This window comes from Tachypleus tridentatus, chromosome 2 (assembly GCF_004210375.1).
Source record: "Tachypleus tridentatus isolate NWPU-2018 chromosome 2, ASM421037v1, whole genome shotgun sequence".
NCBI lineage: Eukaryota > Metazoa > Arthropoda > Merostomata > Xiphosura > Limulidae > Tachypleus > Tachypleus tridentatus.
The window spans coordinates 4,848,913-4,871,093 of record NC_134826.1 but is presented as its reverse complement, the minus strand read 5'-3'; the positions used below and the strand labels follow the sequence as shown (position 1 = coordinate 4,871,093).

General features: G+C 35.7%; 1 protein-coding gene across 1 annotated transcript in view; it reads right to left on the bottom strand.

The window, feature by feature from the left end:
• The window catches only part of LOC143237096 (uncharacterized), a 49,675-nt gene extending 29,055 nt beyond the window's left edge, over positions 1-20,620 (bottom strand). The window contains exons 1-4 of the mRNA XM_076475966.1: positions 20,578-20,620; positions 18,016-18,116; positions 13,550-13,622; positions 10,171-10,382 (exon numbers count right to left, since the gene is read on the bottom strand). Coding sequence (XP_076332081.1) covers positions 10,171-10,382; positions 13,550-13,622; positions 18,016-18,116; positions 20,578-20,620 — 429 coding nt within the window. The remainder of the gene's footprint in view (positions 1-10,170; positions 10,383-13,549; positions 13,623-18,015; positions 18,117-20,577) is intronic.
• Between the last annotated feature and the right edge of the window lie 1,561 nt (positions 20,621-22,181).

The following is a 22,181-nucleotide window of genomic DNA, read 5'->3' as shown; positions in this document are numbered from 1 at the left end:
AGTGTGTCTTTTCTTCACGTGATATATAAACAAAGAGAAAAACTACTCCTGTTTCCTCTATGTGTCTCAGTGTGTCTTTTCTTCACGTGATATATAGACAAAGAGAAAAACTACTCCTGTTTCCTCTATGTCTCTCAGTGTGTCTTTTCTTCACGTGACATATAGACAAAGAGAAAAACTACTCCTGTTTCCTCTATGTCTCTCAGTGTGTCTTTTCTTCATGTGATATACACACACAAAGAGAAAAACTACTAATGTTTCCTCTATGTGTCTCAGTGTGTTTTTTCTTCACGTGATATATAGACAAAGAGAAAAACTACTCCTGTTTCCTCTATGTCTCTCAGTGTGTCTTTTCTTCACGTGACATATAGACAAAGAGAAAAACTACTCCTGTTTCCTCTATGTCTCTCAGTGTGTCTTTTCTTCACGTGATATATAGACAAAGAGAAAAACTACTCCTGTTTCCTCTATGTCTCTCAGTGTGTCTTTTCTTCACGGAGATATATAGACAAAGAGAAAAACTACTCCTGTTTCCTCTATGTCTCTCAGTGTGTCTTTTCTTCATGTGATATAAACACATAAAGAGAAAAACTACTCCTGTTTCCTCTATGTCTCTCAGTGTGTCTTTTCTTCACGTGATATATAGACAAAGAGAAAAACTATTCCTGTTTCCTCTATGTCTCTCAGTGTGTCTTTTCTTCATGTGATATACACACATAAAGAGAAAAACTACTCCTGTTTCCTCTATGTCTCTCAGTGTGTCTTTTCTTCATGTGATATACACACATAAAGAGAAAAACTACTCCTGTTTCCTCTATGTCTCTCAGTGTGTCTTTTCTTCACGTGATATATAGACAAAGAGAAAAACTACTCCTGTTTCCTCTATGTCTCTCAGTGTGTCTTTTCTTCACGTGATATATAGACAAAGAGAAAAACTACTCCTGTTTCCTCTATGTCTCTCAATGTGTCTTTTCTTCACGTGATATATAGACAAAGAGAAAAACTACTCCTGTTTCCTCTATGTCTCTCAGTGTGTCTTTTCTTCATGTGATATACACACATAAAGAGAAAACTACTCCTGTTTCCTCTATGTCTCACAGTGTGTCTTTTTCTTCACGTGATATATAGACAAAGAGAAAAACTACTCCTGTTTCCTCTATGTCTCTCAGTGTGTCTTTTCTTCACGTGATATATAGACAAAGAGAAAAATTACTCCTGTTTCCTCTATGTCTCACAGTGTGTCTTTTCTTCACGTGATATATAGACAAAGAGAAAAACTACTCCTGTTTCCTCTATGTCTCTCAGTGTGTCTTTTCTTCATGTGATATATAGACAAAGAGAAAAAATACTCCTGTTTCCTCTATGTCTCTCAGTGTGTCTTTTCTTCATGTGATATATAGACATAAAGAGAAAAACTACTCCTGTTTCCTCTATGTCTCTCAGTGTGTCTTTTCTTCATGTGATATACACACATAAAAAAAAACTACTTCTCTTTCCTCTATGTCTCTCAGTGTGTCTTTTCTTCATGTGATATACAGACATAAAGAGAAAAACTTCTTCTGTTTCCTCTATGTCTCTCAGTGTGTCTTTTCTTCATGTGATATACAGACATAAAGAGAAAAACTACTCCTGTTTCCTCTATGTCTCTCAGTGTGTCTTTTCTTCATGTGATATACAGACATAAAGAGAAAAACTTCTCCTGTTTTCTCTATGTCTCTCAGTGTGTCTTTTCTTCATGTGATATACAGTCATAAAGAGAAAACTACTCCTGTTTCCTCTATGTCTCTCAGTGTGTCTTTTCTTCATGTGATATACAGACATAAAGAAAAAACTACTCCTGTTTCCTCTATGTCTCTCAGTGTGTCTTTTCTTCATGTGATATACAGACATAAAGAAAAAACTACTTCTCTTTCCTCTATGTCTCTCAGTGTGTCTTTTCTTCATGTGATATACAGACATAAAGAGAAAAACTACTCCTGTTTCCTCTATGTCTCTCAGTGTGTCTTTTCTTCACGTGATATATAAACAAAGAGAAAAACTACTCCTGTTTCCTCTATGTCTCTCAGTGTGTCTTTTCTTCACGTGATATATAGACAAAGAGAAAAACTACTCCTGTTTCCTCTATGTCTCTCAATGTGTCTTTTCTTCACGTGATATATAGACAAAGAGAAAAACTACTCCTGTTTCCTCTATGTCTCTCAGTGTGGGTTTTCTTCACGTGATATATAGACAAAGAGAAAAACTACTCCTGTTTCCTCTATGTCTCTCAGTGTGTCCTTTCTTCATGTGATATACACACATAAAGAGAAAAACTACTCCTGTTTCCTCTATGTCTCTCAGTGTGTCTTTTCTTCATGTGATATACAGACATAAAGAGAAAAACTTCTCCTGTTTCCTCTATGTCTCTCAGTGTGTCTTTTCTTCATGTAATATACAGACATAAAGAGAAAAACTACTCCTGTTTCCTCTATGTCTGTCAGTGTGTTTTTTCTTCATGTGATATACACACATAAAGAGAAAACTACTCCTGTTTCCTCTATGTCTCTCAGTGTGTCTTTTCTTCATGTGATATACACACATAAAGAGAAAAACTACTCCTGTTTCCTCTATGTCTCTCAGTGTGTCTTTTCTTCATGTGATATACACACATAAAGAGAAAAACTACTCCTGTTTCCTCTACGTCTCTGAGTGTGTCTTTTCTTCACGTGATATATAAACAAAGAGAAAAACTACTCCTGTTTCCTCTATGTCTCTCAGTGTGTCTTTTCTTCACGTGATATATAGACAAAGAGAAAAACTACTCCTGTTTCCTCTATGTCTCTCAGTGTGTCTTTTCTTCACGTGATATATAGACAAAGAGAAAAACTACTCCTGTTTCCTCTATGTCTCTCAATGTGTCTTTTCTTCACGTGATATATAGACAAAGTAAAAAAACTACTCCTGTTTCCTCTTTGTCTCTCAGTGTGTCTTTTCTTCACGGAGATATATAGACAAAGAGAAAAACTACTCCTGTTTCCTCTATGTCTCTCAGTGTGTCTTTTCTTCATGTGATATACACACATAAAGAGAAAACTACTCCTGTTTCCTCTATGTCTCTCAGTGTGTCTTTTTCTTCACGTGATATATAGACAAAGAGAAAACTACTCCTGTTTCCTCTATGTCTCTCAGTGTGTCTTTTTTTTTCATCGTGATATATAGACAAAGAGAAAACTACTCCTGTTTCCTCTATGTCTCTCAGTGTGTCTTTTCTTCACGTGATATATAGACATAAAGAGAAAACTACTCCTGTTTCCTCTATGTCTCTCACTGTGTTTTTTCTTCATGTGATATACACACAAAGAGAAAAATTACTCCTGTTTCCTCTATGTCTCACAGTGTGTCTTTTCTTCACGTGATATATAGACAAAGAGAAAAACTACTCCTGTTTCCTCTATGTCTCTCAGTGTGTCTTTTCTTCATGTGATATATAGACAAAGAGAAAAATACTCCTGTTTCCTCTATGTCTCTCAGTGTGTCTTTTCTTCATGTGATATATAGACATAAAGAGAAAAACTACTCCTGTTTCCTCTATGTCTCTCAGTGTGTCTTTTCTTCATGTGATATACACACATAAAAAAAAACTACTTCTCTTTCCTCTATGTCTCTCAGTGTGTCTTTTCTTCATGTGATATACAGACATAAAGAGAAAAACTTCTTCTGTTTCCTCTATGTCTCTCAGTGTGTCTTTTCTTCATGTGATATACAGACATAAAGAGAAAAACTACTCCTGTTTCCTCTATGTCTCTCAGTGTGTCTTTTCTTCATGTGATATACAGACATAAAGAGAAAAACTTCTCCTGTTTTCTCTATGTCTCTCAGTGTGTCTTTTCTTCATGTGATATACAGTCATAAAGAGAAAAACTACTCCTGTTTCCTCTATGTCTCTCAGTGTGTCTTTTCTTCATGTGATATACAGACATAAAGAAAAAACTACTCCTGTTTCCTCTATGTCTCTCAGTGTGTCTTTTCTTCATGTGATATACAGACATAAAGAAAAAACTACTTCTCTTTCCTCTATGTCTCTCAGTGTGTCTTTTCTTCATGTGATATACAGACATAAAGAGAAAAACTACTCCTGTTTCCTCTATGTCTCTCAGTGTGTCTTTTCTTCACGTGATATATAAACAAAGAGAAAAACTACTCCTGTTTCCTCTATGTCTCTCAGTGTGTCTTTTCTTCACGTGATATATAGACAAAGAGAAAAACTACTCCTGTTTCCTCTATGTCTCTCAATGTGTCTTTTCTTCACGTGATATATAGACAAAGAGAAAAACTACTCCTGTTTCCTCTATGTCTCTCAGTGTGGGTTTTCTTCACGTGATATATAGACAAAGAGAAAAACTACTCCTGTTTCCTCTATGTCTCTCAGTGTGTCCTTTCTTCATGTGATATACACACATAAAGAGAAAAACTACTCCTGTTTCCTCTATGTCTCTCAGTGTGTCTTTTCTTCATGTGATATACAGACATAAAGAGAAAAACTTCTCCTGTTTCCTCTATGTCTCTCAGTGTGTCTTTTCTTCATGTAATATACAGACATAAAGAGAAAAACTACTCCTGTTTCCTCTATGTCTGTCAGTGTGTTTTTTCTTCATGTGATATACACACATAAAGAGAAAAACTACTCCTGTTTCCTCTATGTCTCTCAGTGTGTCTTTTCTTCATGTGATATACACACATAAAGAGAAAAACTACTCCTGTTTCCTCTATGTCTCTCAGTGTGTCTTTTCTTCATGTGATATACACACATAAAGAGAAAAACTACTCCTGTTTCCTCTACGTCTCTGAGTGTGTCTTTTCTTCACGTGATATATAAACAAAGAGAAAAACTACTCCTGTTTCCTCTATGTCTCTCAGTGTGTCTTTTCTTCACGTGATATATAGACAAAGAGAAAAACTACTCCTGTTTCCTCTATGTCTCTCAGTGTGTCTTTTCTTCACGTGATATATAGACAAAGAGAAAAACTACTCCTGTTTCCTCTATGTCTCTCAATGTGTCTTTTCTTCACGTGATATATAGACAAAGTAAAAAAACTACTCCTGTTTCCTCTTTGTCTCTCAGTGTGTCTTTTCTTCACGGAGATATATAGACAAAGAGAAAAACTACTCCTGTTTCCTCTATGTCTCTCAGTGTGTCTTTTCTTCATGTGATATACACACATAAAGAGAAAAACTACTCCTGTTTCCTCTATGTCTCTCAGTGTGTCTTTTCTTCACGTGATATATAGACAAAGAGAAAAACTACTCCTGTTTCCTCTATGTCTCTCAGTGTGTCTTTTCTTCACGTGATATATAGACAAAGAGAAAAACTACTCCTGTTTCCTCTATGTCTCTCAGTGTGTCTTTTCTTCACGTGATATATAGACAAAGAGAAAAACTACTCCTGTTTCCTCTATGTCTCTCAGTGTGTCTTTTCTTCACGTGATATATAGACATAAAGAGAAAACTACTCCTGTTTCCTCTATGTCTCTCACTGTGTATTTTCTTCATTTGAGATATATAGACAAAGAGAAAAACTACTCCTGTTTCCTCTATGTCTCTCAGTGTGTCTTTTCTTCATGTGATATACACACATAAAGAGAAAACTACTCCTGTTTCCTCTATGTCTCTCAGTGTGTCTTTTCTTCACGTGATATATAGACAAAGAGAAAAACTACTCCTGTTTCCTCTATGTCTCTCAGTGTGTCTTTTCTTCACGGAGATATATAGACAAAGAGAAAAACTACTCCTGTTTCCTCTATGTCTCTCAGTGTGTCTTTTCTTCATGTGATATACACACATAAAGAGAAAAACTACTCCTGTTTCCTCTATGTCTCTCAGTGTGTCTTTTCTTCACGTGATATATAGACAAAGAGAAAAACTACTCCTGTTTCCTCTATGTCTCTCAGTGTGTCTTTTCTTCACGTGATATATAGACAAAGAGAAAACTACTCCTGTTTCCTCTATGTCTCTCAGTGTGTCTTTTCTTCACGTGATATATAGACAAAGAGAAAAACTACTCCTGTTTCCTCTATGTCTCTCAGTGTGTCTTTTCTTCACGTGATATATAGACAAAGAGAAAAACTACTCCTGTTTCCTCTATGTCTCTCAATGTGTCTTTTCTTCACGTGACATATAGACAAAGAGAGAAACTACTCCTGTTTCCTCTATGTCTCTCAGTGTGTCTTTTCTTCATTTGATATATAGACAAAGAGAAAACTACTCCTGTTTCCTCTATGTCTCTCAGTGTGTCTTTTCTTCATGTGATATACACACATAAAGAGAAAACTACCCTGTTTCCTCTATGTCTCTCAGTGTGTCTTTTCTTCACGTGATATATAGACAAAGAGAAAACTTCTCCTGTTTCCTCTATGTCTCTCAGTGTGTCTTTTCTTCACGTGATATATAGACAAAGAGAAAACTACTCCTGTTTCCTCTATGTCTCTCAGTGTGTCTTTTCTTCACGTGATATATAGACATAAAGAGAAAAACTACTCCTGTTTCCTCTATGTCTCTCAGTGTGTCTTTTCTTCATGTGATATACACACAAAGAAAAAAACTACTCCTGTTTCCTCTATGTCTCTCAGTGTGTCTTTTCTTCACGTGATATATAGACAAAGAGAAAAACTACTCCTGTTTCCTCTATGTCTCTCAGTGTGTCTTTTCTTCACGTGATATATAGACAAAAAGAAAAACTACTCCTGTTTCCTCTATGTCTCCCAATGTGTCTTTTCTTCACGTGATATATAGACAAAGAGAAAACTACTCCTGTTTCCTCTATGTCTCTCAGTGTGTCTTTTCTTCACGTGATATATAGACAAAGAGAAAACTACTCCTGTTTCCTCTATGTCTCTCAGTGTGTCTTTTCTTCATGTGATATACACACGTAAAGAGAAAACTACTCCTGTTTCCTCTATGTCTCTCAGTGTGTCTTTTCTTCACGTGATATATAGACAAAGAGAAAAACTACTCCTGTTTCCTCTATGTCTCTCAGTGTGTCTTTTCTTCATGTGATATACACACGTAAAGAGAAAAACTACTCCTGTTTCCTCTATGTCTCTCAGTGTGTCTTTTCTTCACGTGATATATAGACAAAGAGAAAAACTACTCCTGTTTCCTCTATGTCTCTCAGTGTGTCTTTTCTTCACGTGATATATAGACAAAGAGAAAAACTACTCCTGTTTCCTCTATGTCTCTCAGTGTGTCTTTTCTTCATGTGATATACAAGTTAAAATGGTTTCATGGTTTAAAACAACACCCAAATACCAACGGTTCCTTTTTCACTTTTATAATTGTCACCATTGTTGTAACAACAACAAAACCCCACTGGAACTAGTGATCCACATTTCGATAGAAAAGAACCTCACATGCGAGCTCCCGTGTTGGACGAAATTACCAGGCTATGCGACTAACATTGGTCAAGTTTATTTTGTTATGTAATCAGTGGTTACTCCACTGCTCAAGAGGCCTTGAATTGCCGGACTGAGTGGGAGACGCCGAGATCCTAAGACGACAGCAGTTTGATTTACGGAGTTGGGATAAGAAATACAAACTAACTGATGTGTTCTGTTGTTATTGTTTTGATTTTCGTGCAGAATTCGCTTGAGAAGAAACATATTTTACACTACAGAGGAAGCAGAAAACGCAGAGCCAGAACAGCTAAAGAGATTATTATAAATAAGGGTCTCGCCCCTCAAAGCTCTTGGTGAACACGACCCCCCGACGTTCAGTTGTTATTGCTTGTCAGTGTATCATGAATTCGTGTTAATTATTTCATTGTATAAAATTATTCCTTACTTTATTATTCACACAAAAAGTTACTGATACAGACTTCATAACTGACCTGATTCTGACTTATTTTATTATTCATACAATAAGTTACTGATTGATACAGACTTCATAACTGACCTGATTTTGACTTATTTTATTATTCACACAATAAGTTACTGATAAAGACTTCATAACTGACCTGATTCTGACTTATTTTATTATTCACACAATAAGTTACTGATTGATACAGACTTCATAACTGACCTGATTCTGACGTATTTTATTATTCACACAATAAGTTACTGATTGATACAAACTTCATAACTGACCTGATTCTGACTTATTTTATTATTCACACAATAAGTTACTGATTGATACAGACTTCATAACTGACCTGATTCTGACGTATTTTATTATTCACACAATAAGTTACTGATTGATACAGACTTCATAACTGACCTGATTCTGACTTATTTTATTATTCACAATAAGTTACTGATTGATACAGACTTCATAACTGACCTGATTCTGACTTATTTTATTATTCACACAATAAGTTACTGATTGATACAGACTTCATAACTGACCTGATTCTGACTTATTTTATTATTCACACAATAAGTTACTGATTGATACAGACTTCATAACTGACCTGATTCTGACTTATTTTATTATTCACACAATAAGTTACTGATTGATACAGACTTCATAACTGAACTGATTCTGACTTATTTTATTATTCACACAATAAGTTACTGATTGATACAGACTTCATAACTGACCTGATTCTGACTTATTTTATTATTCACACAATAAGTTACTGATTGATACAGACTTCATAACTGACCTGATTTTGACTTATTTTATTATTCACACAATAAGTTACTGATTGATACAAACTTCATAACTGACCTGATTCTGACTTATTTTATTATTCACACAATAAGTTACTGATTGATACAGATTTCATAACTGACCTGATTCTGACTTATTTTATTATTCACACAATAAGTTACTGATTGATACAGACTTCATAACTGACCTGATTCTGACTTATTTTATTATTCACACAATAAGTTACTGATTGATACAGACTTCATAACTGACCTGATTCTGACGTATTTTATTATTCACACAATAAGTTACTGATTGATACAGACTTCATAACTGACCTGATTCTGACGTATTTTATTATTCACACAATAAGTTACTGATACAGACTTCATAACTGACCTGATTCTGACTTATTTTATTATTCACACAATAAGTTACTGATACAGACATCATAACTGACCTGATTCTGACTTATTTTATTATTCACACAATAAGTTACTGATACAGACTTCATAACTAACCTGATTCTGACTTATTTTATTATTCACACAATAAGTTACTGATTGATACAGACTTCATAACTGACCTGATTCTGACTTATTTTATTATTCACACAATAAGTTACTGATTGATACAGACTTCATAACTGACCTGATTCTGACTTATTTTATTATTCACACAATAAGTTACTGATTGATACAGACTTCATAACTGAACTGATTCTGACTTATTTTATTATTCACACAATAAGTTACTGATTGATACAGACTTCATAACTGACCTGATTCTGACTTATTTTATTATTCACACAATAAGTTACTGATTGATACAGACTTCATAACTGAACTGATTCTGACTTATTTTATTATTCACACAATAAGTTACTGATTGATACAGACTTCATAACTGACCTGATTCTGACTTATTTTATTATTCACACAATAAGTTACTGATTGATACAGACTTCATAACTGACCTGATTCTGACTTATTTTATTATTCACACAATAAGTTACTGATTGATACAGACTTTATAACTGACCTGATTCTGACGTATTTTATTATTCACACAATAAGTTACTGATTGATACAGACTTCATAACTGACCTGATTCTGACGTATTTTATTATTCACACAATAAGTTACTGATTGATACAGACTTCATAACTGACCTGATTCTGACGTATTTTATTATTCACACAATAAGTTACTGATTGATACAGACTTCATAACTGACCTGATTCTGACGTATTTTATTATTCACACAATAAGTTACTGATTGATACAGACTTCATAACTGACCTGATTCTGACTTATTTTATTATTCACACAATAAGTTACTGATACAGACTTCATAACTGACCTGATTCTGACTTATTTTATTATTCACACAATAAGTTACTGATACAGACATCATAACTGACCTGATTCTGACTTATTTTATTATTCACACAATAAGTTACTGATACAGACTTCATAACTAACCTGATTCTGACTTATTTTATTATTCACACAATATGTTACTGATTGATACAGACTTATAACTGACCTGATTCTGACTGTTGCTAAGGTCTTGATTTGATAAACAGCTACAACCACTGTTCCAGCTGTTGTTCCCAAAACTTTGGCTGGTTTTTCCCAGGCTATCCGGTTGTCTTCCACATTGTTTAGAGACATATCCTGGTTGGACCCACGGTGAGCGTGTTCTTTTTTTGCTTTCTCTTATTGGCAGGGTTGAGGTGCTGCTAGTTAAAGCATCGTCTGTAGAAACAATGATTAGTAATTATTAACTCCATCTCTAGGAACCAGACAACTTGTCCAAACACCACCCCTAGAAACATCGAATATAAACACCACAAATATGATCCGTGGGACAACCGACCATACTCACCACAAACAACTTGTCCAAACAATATCCGTGCTAACACCAACTATACTCACCACAGACATCATCCGTGGTAACACCGACTGTACTCACCACAAACAACTTGTCCAAACATCATCCGTGGAAACACCGAATATAAACACCACAAACATCATCCGTGGGAACACCGACCATACTCACCACAAACAACTTGTCCAAACAATATCCCTGGAAACATCGAATATAAACACAACAAACATCATCCGTGGGAACACCGACTATACTCACTACAGACAACTTGCACAAACATCATCCGTGGAAACATTGACTACAGATAACAAGAATCACTCATGGAAACCTAAACAACCAAGTCAAACATCATCGTATACAAAAAAGCTGTAAAGAAAGTCAATTCAAAAATGTATTTTTAAACATGTGCTTTATTATTTGAAATTTCCGTTCAATGTGAGAAAAAATGAAATAAGAACAAATTTGTATTTCATTACTTTACTTTCTCAATATATTTTAGAACCTTCTGTGTGTACGATCCAAGTTTAAGAGCCCACGAGTTTGTTAACCACCCTATACAGAGCTGACGAGGCCCTACGTACAATCAAGGTGTCATGAGAGTGGTTGGCGAGACGTTGTAATATCGAGACATGTTTAAAACCATATGCTTATCACTTTGGGAACAAACATTCGAACATTTCTGCATACTGTTTGTTCTTGTTTTAAATTTCGCGCAAAGCTATTCAAGAGCTATCTGCGCTAGTCGTCTCTAATTTAGCAGTGTAAGACTAAAGGGAAGGCGACTAGCTATCACCATCCACCAAGAACTCTTGGGATGCTCTTTTACCAACGAATAGTGGGATTGACTGTCACATTATGACGCCCCAACGGCTGAAAGGGGCAAGGATGTTTGGTGCAACGGGAATTCGAACCCGCGACCCTCGGATTACGAGACGAAAGCCTTCACCCACCTGGCCATGCCATGCCCGACTAGTAACATGGCTTTCCAGTTATCATGCTCTCGCTGCCTTAAAATGAATATAAAACTATATTTCTGGTTTTGTTTTACAAATTTCATTTTTAGAATGGTATCATCACTTTAAACCAAACTAACTACACATTTTCTTTCTATAACAAGAGGGAATTCTCAACAGCCGCGGCACTTGAAATTCCTTTGCGCAGAATTCGAGTAATTTTCTTTCCATTAGTTATATTCTTGTGCGCCAACAATACTAAATGTGGGACGCGCGTATACTCATCACGACCTCTTCCAGTCTACCCTAAAATTAAAGCTGAGATTTTCATAAATTAATCAACGAGGCCTTGGGCGTGGTCAAATACCTCAGTCAAAAGGGTTTAACCCCTTAGACCAAAACTGTAATTAGATATCAAATCGGTCAAGAAGTGATGGAGCTATGAACTAAACGTCTGTACGTTAAAAACTCATAGTCATTCTATGAGCCGTTATGCCGAGGCTAAAAAAATGTATAATCGTTGTTGGCTACCTCAATCCCAGAAAGCTCAACACTTCGAATTGTTAAATATTTGTTATGTTCTTGCTTAGCAGTCAACAAGAACTTAACAAGATTGGTAGAACTGAACAGGAAGTACCATTTCAATAATAAACACCACACCAGACGTCGCTTTCAGGATGATATTACGTGAAAAGACCGCTAAACCACATTATCTGACCTTCAAAACGAGCCGCTACACTAATCCAGCTGACCTTCAAAAGGACCTCTGTAATACACCAGCTGACCTTCAACATCCTGTATTGGAAGGTTCACCTTGAGCAAACAAAACTGCTAAGTAGAAAATTATTTCTGGTTTCAGGTACGTGATTCTGGAAAATTATTTCCAAACACGAAAATTTTTATTCGTGTTTCGTGAGCTACGCTGTAATTTCACGTGGTCGGTTGTAAGAGTTGTGCATCCTGTCTTGCAGAGTAACTACAGTAATGAAATTGATTGAGAAACGGATACAATTAGTTGGTTACACTTCGTAAAATAGTTAATATGAAATGTTAACTATGTAAATACGTTAATTGTTAAGAAACGTTCTTTTAACTATGATCGAGAAACATGAAGTATCTACAGGGTGGCGTAAAACTGTGTTTTATTTATGGGAGGTCCTATAGCTCCGCCACATTTACGAACAAAATCACAGATAGCGCTAAGTGGCATATGATTAATACGCCCTCTATCCATTCCAGCAACAGACGAGGTAAGACACGATAAACAAACAGCATGAATTTATTTAGTATCTTCATTCACGTAATACTGAATATGTTAACCCTAAATAGATGTAGCAAGCCTTCCAGACAATGAGAACCGACTACAAATTCATGATCTGAACTAAAATAGCAATGACGTGTCATCAGTAAATAATTATTTCAATGCCACATTACAGTGCCACCTATGTGTCCTGCATGTTCTCATTCATTCTGCTGTTTGTGCGATTTATCCATCGTTTGTTCCAATTCTTGACTTCTGTTAGACTAGCAACAGGTATAAAAGACATAGAAATCACCCCTCCTCTTAAGTCACAGGCTTCGATTCAAACCTTGAGAAAACCAAATTTGTTATATGGTCTCGTGAATAATTCAAAACACGCAACAAAACAAATATAAAAATTGGTGCGTTATAATATTACAGTCAATCTCACTATTCGTTGGTAAAAGAGTAGCCCAAGAGTTGGCGGTGGGTGGTGATGACTAGCTTCCTTCCCTCTAGTCTTACACTGCTAAATTAGGGAAGGCTAGCGCAGATAGCCCTTGAGTAGCTTTGCGCGAATTTCAAAACAAACAAGGAATAGTAGGATATGACTGTTACGGTTATTGCGCACCCATGACCTCAAAACACGAAGCGAATTTCTGCGGCAACGGGTTGCGAACCGTGTCTCAATGGACTCATCAAATGGGCACGCTAACACCCAACCCAAAACATAACAGAAAAGAAAAACAAGTTAAATTTTATTAACAGGACAATACACCCATGTTAATAATATTTGATAACAATGTAATTACATTAATATCGAGACAACAGTTAAACTTACCGATATTTGTTGCAGACAGAATAGTGTCCAAACATTCCAGATCGTCCTCAGACAGAGTATGGAGTTCCTGAAACTAAAAATATATTTTATTATATATGAAACAGAAACGTATTCTCACGAACAGTTTTCTGAAACTAAACATATCTTACTTTTTTTCGCCGTTACGTTTAGAAACATGGAGATTTAACGAAATTCATTTTTAATTGTTCGTAAAAAGTATTATAATAATAGCTTCAGCCCAAAGTAACTTTATAATATATTCTTCTCATTTACCTTGTTCACGAATAAATACTACAACATTACTTATAGAAGGATTGTCACGTCTCATATAGAAAGGTGCCCATTTTGGTGCTTTATATACCTAGGTTCTGTTTTACGTTTTTAATCACACACGTTTCCTACTTAGATATTTGGAGGAAACAGAAAAAGTGAACGAAAGTGTCTGAAAATAATTCATAGAAAATATCCAACCAAAGTACATAAAAATAAAATACAAAAAATATAGCAGTTTTTGAAAACGCATAAAATAATGAAGTTCTTGAGAAACAAACAGAAAATAAGGCATAACTTGTTTTTATAGCCTACATCGATTTCAAGTTAGGAAACTACGAAGGGTAAAAAACACGCACATATTTGATAATGTGTATTGTGCGTCTTCTTGTTCAATGAATTTCGCGCAAAGCTATTCGGGGCAATTTGCCCTTGCTGTTCCTAATTTAGGGATTATATACTAGACGGAGGACAGCTAATCAATACAATCCATCCCCAACTGTTCAGCTACTCTTTTACCAATGAATAGTGGGATTGACTGAAACATTAAAGCGCCCCCCACAGCTGAAAGGGCGAATATGTTCAGTGACGGGGATTCACATCCGTGGCCTGCATATAGTGGCTTGTATTTCAATACACAACGCTTTATACATCCTAAAACTTCAAAATGTTATTGTATAACGAAATCTCCCTTTCCTCACAAATTTTGTGTCTCACACAATCTACATTTTGTGTTGTTTTTACGTTCCATAATTTGACTTACAGATAACATCTATTACCTCAAATAAGTTTTCAAGTGAAACATCCAAAAATGTCACACGTTTATTAAGAAAGTATAAACTAATTTTTTTTTTACGAATATCCCTACGTTCAACAAGTACAAGTGTCAAAGCCTCCTTTCAATAAGGCCTGGTAAGTAATACGTTTGACTTGCTCTTTTGCGGGTCTTAAGTTCGAATCCCGTCACCGAACAGACTCTCCCCACGTGACAGGTAATCCCTATTCGATTAAAGTAGTCGACGAGTAGGCGGTGGGTGACTAGCTACATTCCCTCTAGCTTACATTCCTAAAATTGAGGCGACCAGTGCAGAAAACACAGAAGCTGCGAGATCCTTCAACAACGCCATGGTATGGTTAAATTGCAATAAAGGATGACAGGGCGATATATCAGGTCATCCCATAAGTATTGTTCGAAAATTTAATACAGAAAGTACATTTCTGTGTTTGTAGAAGATTTTAATGACTAAAATATGTCGTAGGACGTGTATAAAAATGTTCAGACAAATAAAATAAACTAACCCAACTACACTGTTTCAAATCATTAATCAAATAAACCCTTATGAAGATGGATGTTTATGGTGCAAGATTTCTCAATGAAAGAAAATGTCGAAGTTGGTTTCTGAAGTTCATATCAGGTTACTACAGCTTAAGTGATGCATGACGTTCAGGTCATCCTGTTGAGTTTAATAATAACTTGCTGCTGGCTGCACTTGATGAAGATTGTGTTGTAACAGTTGAAGAACCAGCACAGAAGATTAATTCAACCCATTAAATAGTTCACAGTCATGTGCAAGTTTGGAAAAGTGTCAAAACTTGGAAAATGGGTCCCCATGATTTGACAGAAGCCAACCTTAGAGCAAGAGTGAGCATTTGCACTTCTTTGTACTCGCGTGAACGTAACTCACTTTTATTGGACAGGTCAGCGACTGGAGATGAAACGTAGTTATTTTATAAAAATGTTAAGCACCAGACAGTAGCTCAGTGCAGGTAAACTGGCTAAAGCACAGCCCAAAATGGACCTCAACCTTAGGAAAGTCATGTTAAGCGTTTGGTGGAATATTGTTGGTATGATCCACTTTGAGTTGCTGTCATCCAATGTAACGATTATATCAGACTTCTATTGTCAACAGTTAGAGTGCTTGAATGTTGCACTGAAAGAAAAGTGGCCTGCTTTGATCAATTGTAAAGGTGTTGTGTTACACCAGGATTATGTACAGTTTCATACAACAAGGATCACATCTGTAAAGACTGAAGATCTAGACTGGGAAAAACTTCCACATTCTCCTTATTCTCCAGACCTTGTCCTATCTGATTATCATCTATTCCAAAGTTTGCAGAACTATCTTGATGGAAAAGAGTTTGGAACACATGAAGATGTTAAAACTACCCTCTCTACATTCTTTTCCTCCATACCCCAAGAATTTTATAGAAGTGACATTCAGAAGCTTGTGAATCATTGCAGCAAGTAATTAATAATAATGGAACATACATTATTGATTAAATAACATTAAAAGTGTTTGAAATCCTTTCTCTTTCTATGAACCTAAAATTGGACATTACTTAAGGGATGACTTGATACATTTCAATATTCTGGAATAGCTTTATATGTACATTATACTTTTAGATAATAGCCTCAGATTCTAACTTTCCGCTAATCAAATTACTGTAAAATATTAAAGTTGATCTTTCTCTGAAAACGTAGAAGTCACGAATTTTTGATCCAATTTCTTTCCACGTGACCTATCAAATCTCAGCCTGGTTACGCATTACTGGTAACTGTAGGTAACAAGGTCAAGAGTATTTGACCTACTGCGATGGAATCCTACCCCCCCTTCCTTCTCTGATAATTCTGGATACGCTACTGGATATGGTCTACAGCAGTGCCGTGAGTATGCCCTTGTAATTACCAGAGGAGGAGGACGTGTTTTTGGTCCGAATCGTAACTACAATTTTAATGGAATAAAAGTAAGAAGCCCATTTACTTTTATGAGGAGGTGGGGTCCATTTTTTGTAGTCACGCCACCGATCAGTATTATCACTTACCCTTCTTGAAAATTGTGTCCTTATTAACGGTAGAACGAAAATAAAGCAGTTAATAGCTGGGTCGGTACACTCTCTTTGAATTGTAATAACAACAACTGTGTTTACAACGTTTCGTTCCAAAAGACGTAAGAAAATACGATAAAAATATTGTTTTCCCTTCAATGTATTATGTCAAGGTGTAAGATGTTGTTTTTCTTTCGATTTGTTGTATAATTTTGTGGCCTCTCAGAAAGGTTTAGGCTTATTTCCATATATTTTTGTCGTATTTTTGTAAGGTATTTTATGTTTGCGTCAAATCGTTTCTAGTAAATAATCCCATGTTGTTGTTAACAGTGTTGCTGCAAAAACTGGATTGTATCTGCTTTAATCCAAATTTATTTTTGTGTCTACAAAACTTGAAAATATACCACCACAGTAGGGCTCTCTTCAGCCAGGTCCTCTGAAAATATACAACCACAGTAGGGCTCTCTTCAGCCAGGTCCTCTGAACATATACCACCACAGTAGGGCTCTCTTCAGCCAGGTCCTCTGAAAATATACCACCACAGTAGGGCTCTCTTCAGCCAGGTCCTCTGAAAATATACCACCACAGTAGGGCTCTCTCAGCCAGGTCCTCTGAACATATACAACCACAGTAGGGCTCTCTCTCAGCCAGGTCCTCTGAACATATACCACCACAGTAGGGCTCTCTCAGCCAGGTCCCTGAAAATATACCACCACAGTAGGGCTCTCTCCAGCCAGGTTCTGAAAATATACCACCACAGTAGGGCTCTCTTCAGCCAGGTCCTCTGAAAATATACAACCACAGTAGGGCTCTCTTCAGCCAGGTCCTGGAATATACCACCACAGTAGGGCTCAGCCAGGTCCCTCTGAAAATATACCACCACAGTAGGGCTCTCTTCCCAGCCAGGTCCTCTGAACATATACCACCACAGTAGGGCTCTTTTCAGCCAGGTCCTCTGAAAATATACCACCACAGTAGGGCTCTCTTCAGCCAGGTCCTCTAAAATATACCACCACAGTAGGGCTCTCTCTCAGCCAGGTCCCTGAAAATATACCACCACAGTAGGGCCTCCTCTCTTCAGCCAGGTCCCTCTGAAAATATACCACCACAGTAGGGCCTCTTCAGCCAGGTCCTCACGAGGCAAGAAATAGTTACTCTTGAATTCCAAATTCATCCAGACAAATGATGAGATGGCAAACTTATTGTCAAGGTTGCGCGCATCGTATATATATTTATTGTTGTTTTGTTTTAGTAATTTATGCTTACACCCTTTGGCCGTCAGTTTTTATAACTGTTTCAAGTGATACAATTATGTAGAATAAATTAGATAAAAGCTTTATGAAAAATCACTCACGATGTTTCATCCATACCTGGTAAACAGCATGACCATCATCTTTACCAAAGTTCTTGCTGAGTTCTCTGCAGAGTGAAGAGGGTACCGAAGAGTGCACTTCGTGTCCAAAAGCACACTCTGTGCATGGCCTGTATTTTACTCTAACTTCGTTCTACCATATCTGGTCCATCAATAGAAGAAGAAAGATTTTAGCCGAACGTCACTCGTCCATTAACCATATTCTAGACTACAAAGAAACATAAAACCTTGCTCAATGGCCTCTAGAGGGTATTTTGTTTTTCTGAATTCATAGGTAGAAAAAATTAGACATTTTGTCAATAAAGTTGGAGAAAAACAAAACAGAAAACTGTTTTTACTCTCTAGATATTAATAATAATTATTTCAGTCAATGTTTCACTATTGTGGCTTCATCAAATCAGATACTGGAGCACTTAATCAAGACGTATTTACGAAATAATTTCTTGGAACTTTCATTAATGCCTTAATAAACATTAACTGATCATTTTGAACAAAACTTTAAGATGTTGTACTTTGTTACAGACATACACAAAACTTGGATTTCAAAATATAATCAACTTATCTATCGCTGCTGCCCCACGCTAGTACAGCGGTAAGTCTACGGATTTACAACGCTAAAATCAGGGGTTCGATTCCCTTCGGTGGGCTCAGCAGATAGCTCGATGTGGCTTTGCTATACGAAAAACACAGACACACGCGCTGCCTCACTCACTCGAAAATCATAACATTGCGAGCAGTGATGAACTGAAGGGAAGACTGCTAGTCAACACCCACCGCCAACACTTGAGCTACTCTTTACCAATCAATAATCTGATTGACTATCACTTTATAACGCCCCCAAGGCTGAAAGGGCGAACATCTTCGGCGATTGAGATTTGAAACCGTAGATTGCGAGTCACGCGTCCTGACCATCAGGCTATGCCAGATCCCCTCCTAACTTATGCCGTTCATTGGTATTTCTTTCTTTTTCTACGAAAGTTTATTGAGCAAACTGACGTTTTCTATTGTGGGGCTCAAATTTATCTTGCATGACCAATACTGTGGTTTGTTTTTCCAAAAAGGCATATCATTTATAAGTTTATTTACAACTTGACAAGCATACTTATTGAAATCGTAGCAAATTTTACGCAGAACTTCTTTTAACAATATACTGTACGCAAGCGTATTTTACAGTTTTTGTTTGTTTGTTTCCGTTATAAAATTGTTATCAATAGAAGAATTAAAAATAAATTGTTAAAAGTTATGGATTTGGTTTGGCAGTTCGCAATAGTGAAATAGAACCACTGAATATTCTAGAAATTTCATGACGTTAAAGTCAAGAAATTATAGCGTGTAACAACATTGGGAGACTAAGAGATACAAGAATTATCAAAGTATAAAAAAAGCGTCAGATGTAATGGGTTTAAAGCTACACTGCAGAAGCTGCTATTAGTCTTAACAACCCAGCCAACGTACAAGTGTAGTTTTCTGTACAGCAGTGTAAAAGTATTTAAGCTGGTAGAGACATTAAAGGTGAAAGTTAACTAAGCTGTGATTACTAAATGTGGTGCGAATGTTAATTTGATTTCAAATATAACAACGAAAAATAACGTTACAACAATTTTATATTACTTGCTAATGTTGTTATGGATACTTTAACATTAAACAGTGAAAACTAGCACTTACATGAAATCAGTAAAGAAGGGTAAAAGAAACAGATAAGGTTATGTATTTTCCAACTGAGAAAGCGACGTAGTGAACGTAAAATGAATAATCATATATCAACTTGAAAATCTAACATCAGTAATACACGATATTACCTAATTTTACTGGACGTCTTCAGTCCATTTTGTTGTTATAAACATTAGTAATACACGATATTACCTAATTTTACTGGACGTCTTCAGTCCATTTTATTGTTATAAACATTAGTAATACACGATATTACCTAATTTTACTGGACGTCTTCAGTCCATTTTGTTGTTATAAACATTAGTAATACACGATATTACCTAATTTTACTGGACGTCTTCAGTCCATTTTGTTGTTATGAAAATAATGTAAGTGAAACAAACTTACGGTTAATGTTTTTCTAAAAGTACCCAAAAAAGCTATAAAAACTGTTAGATGTTCCCCTCATTCCTTATGCCATAATCTTTTCGATTTTCTAAATTTAATAGTCAACTTACGTAAGTAGTCAGTTTTAAGTTGATAATTTGATCACAAACTCATCTCCAGATTGCAAGAGAACAGACGTCCATAGGTGCGATTGCGATATTCTAACCATAAGTGACATGAAGACGAAAGTACTGATGTATTTTGGGTATTTCAAGGAAGCTTTGTATGGTCTGGTTTTTGTTAAGCCCAAAACTTCAGCTTAGTAAATGGATATATTAGAGATGCAGAGAGGTGAGAAAACCTTTTCACATAGTGTGGTGTGTATTAGTCATTAAGCGGTAGTAATGACTAGTGTGCAAGGATCTGTCCAGGACAAAAACAATGGCCGCCATATTTTGTAATTGCCCATCATGGTTTCAATTCTTTTCTTATAACAATTCAAGAAAATTGATAAATAGCTAACCTGGGTTTTCATTAACACTGTTGGTTTTCATCCCAACTTCCATTTATTAACTGCTAAAATAAAAAACAAACAAGTATAATGTAGGGATGATGTATAATGGCAAAGTCAAATTAATACATAAACAAATATAAACATCCGTACATAAGTGGCCATTGAGTCCATACTACAAGATGACAGCATAAAGCTGTATAGCATATAAAAATAATTACTTAACACATAAAAAACAATATAAACATCCGTACATAAGTGTTCCATTGAGCCAATACTACAAGATGGCAGCAAAAGCTGTATAGCATAATAAAATACTTAATACATAAAACAATATAAACATCCGTACATAAGTAGCCATTGGAGCCAATACTACCAGATGACAGCATAAAAGCTGTATAGTGGTAAAATACTTAATACATAAAACAATATAAACATCCGTACATAAGTAGCCATTGAGCCAATACTACAAGATGACAGCATAAAGCTGTATAGCATATAAAATACTTTAATTAATACATAAAACAATATAAATCACCGTACATAAGTAGCCATTGAGCCAATATTACAAGATGACAGCATAAAGCTGTATAGCATATAAAAAATACTTAATTAATACATAAAACAATATAAAACATCCGTACATAAGTAGCCACTTGAGCCAATACCTACCAGATGACAGCACAAAGCTATATAGTATATAAAAAAATACTTAATACATAAAAACAATATAAACATCCAAACATATAAGTAGCCATTGAGCCAATACTACAAGATGACAGCATAAAGCTGTACAGCATATAAAAATACCTTAATTAATACATAAAACAATATAAACATCCGTACATAAGTAGCCATTGAGCCAATCACAAAGATGACAGCATAAAGCTGTATAGCATATAAAAATAATTTAATTAATACATAAAACAATATAAACATCCGTACATAAGTAGCCATTGAGCCAATACTACTGCAAGATGACAGCATAAAGCTGTATAGCATATAAAGTAATTTAATTAATACATAAACAATATAAACATCCGTACATAAGTAGCCATTGAGCCAATATTACAAGATGACAGCATAAAGCTGTATAGCATATAAAATACCTTAATTAATATATAAAACAATATAAACATCCGTACATAAGTAGCCATTGAGTCAATACTACAAGATGACAGCATATAGCTGTATAGCATATAAAAAATACCCTATTGAAATCTGAATTCATAGAAATTCAAACACCTTAGTTGTTGGTAATTTTCTCTTGGAAAGATCTGATTACTTATGTAGAGTTTTGCATGGTTTCATTCTTCCTTGTTTCTGTAGGGTTTTCTATGGCATTACCATCCATACCCCATCTTATCTCTTTCAAAATTGTTCTGATAGTTGTATGAGGTGTTGGAGACACAGAGGATTGTTTGTTTGTTTTGGAATTTCGCACAAAGCTACCTGAGGGCTATCTGTGCTAGCCGTCCCTAATTTAGCAGTGTAAGACTAGAGGGAAGGCAGCTAGTATCACTACCCAATGCCAACTCTTGACTACTTTTTTACCAACAAATAGTATATGATTGACCGTAACATTATAACGCCCTTACGGATGAAAGGGCGAACAT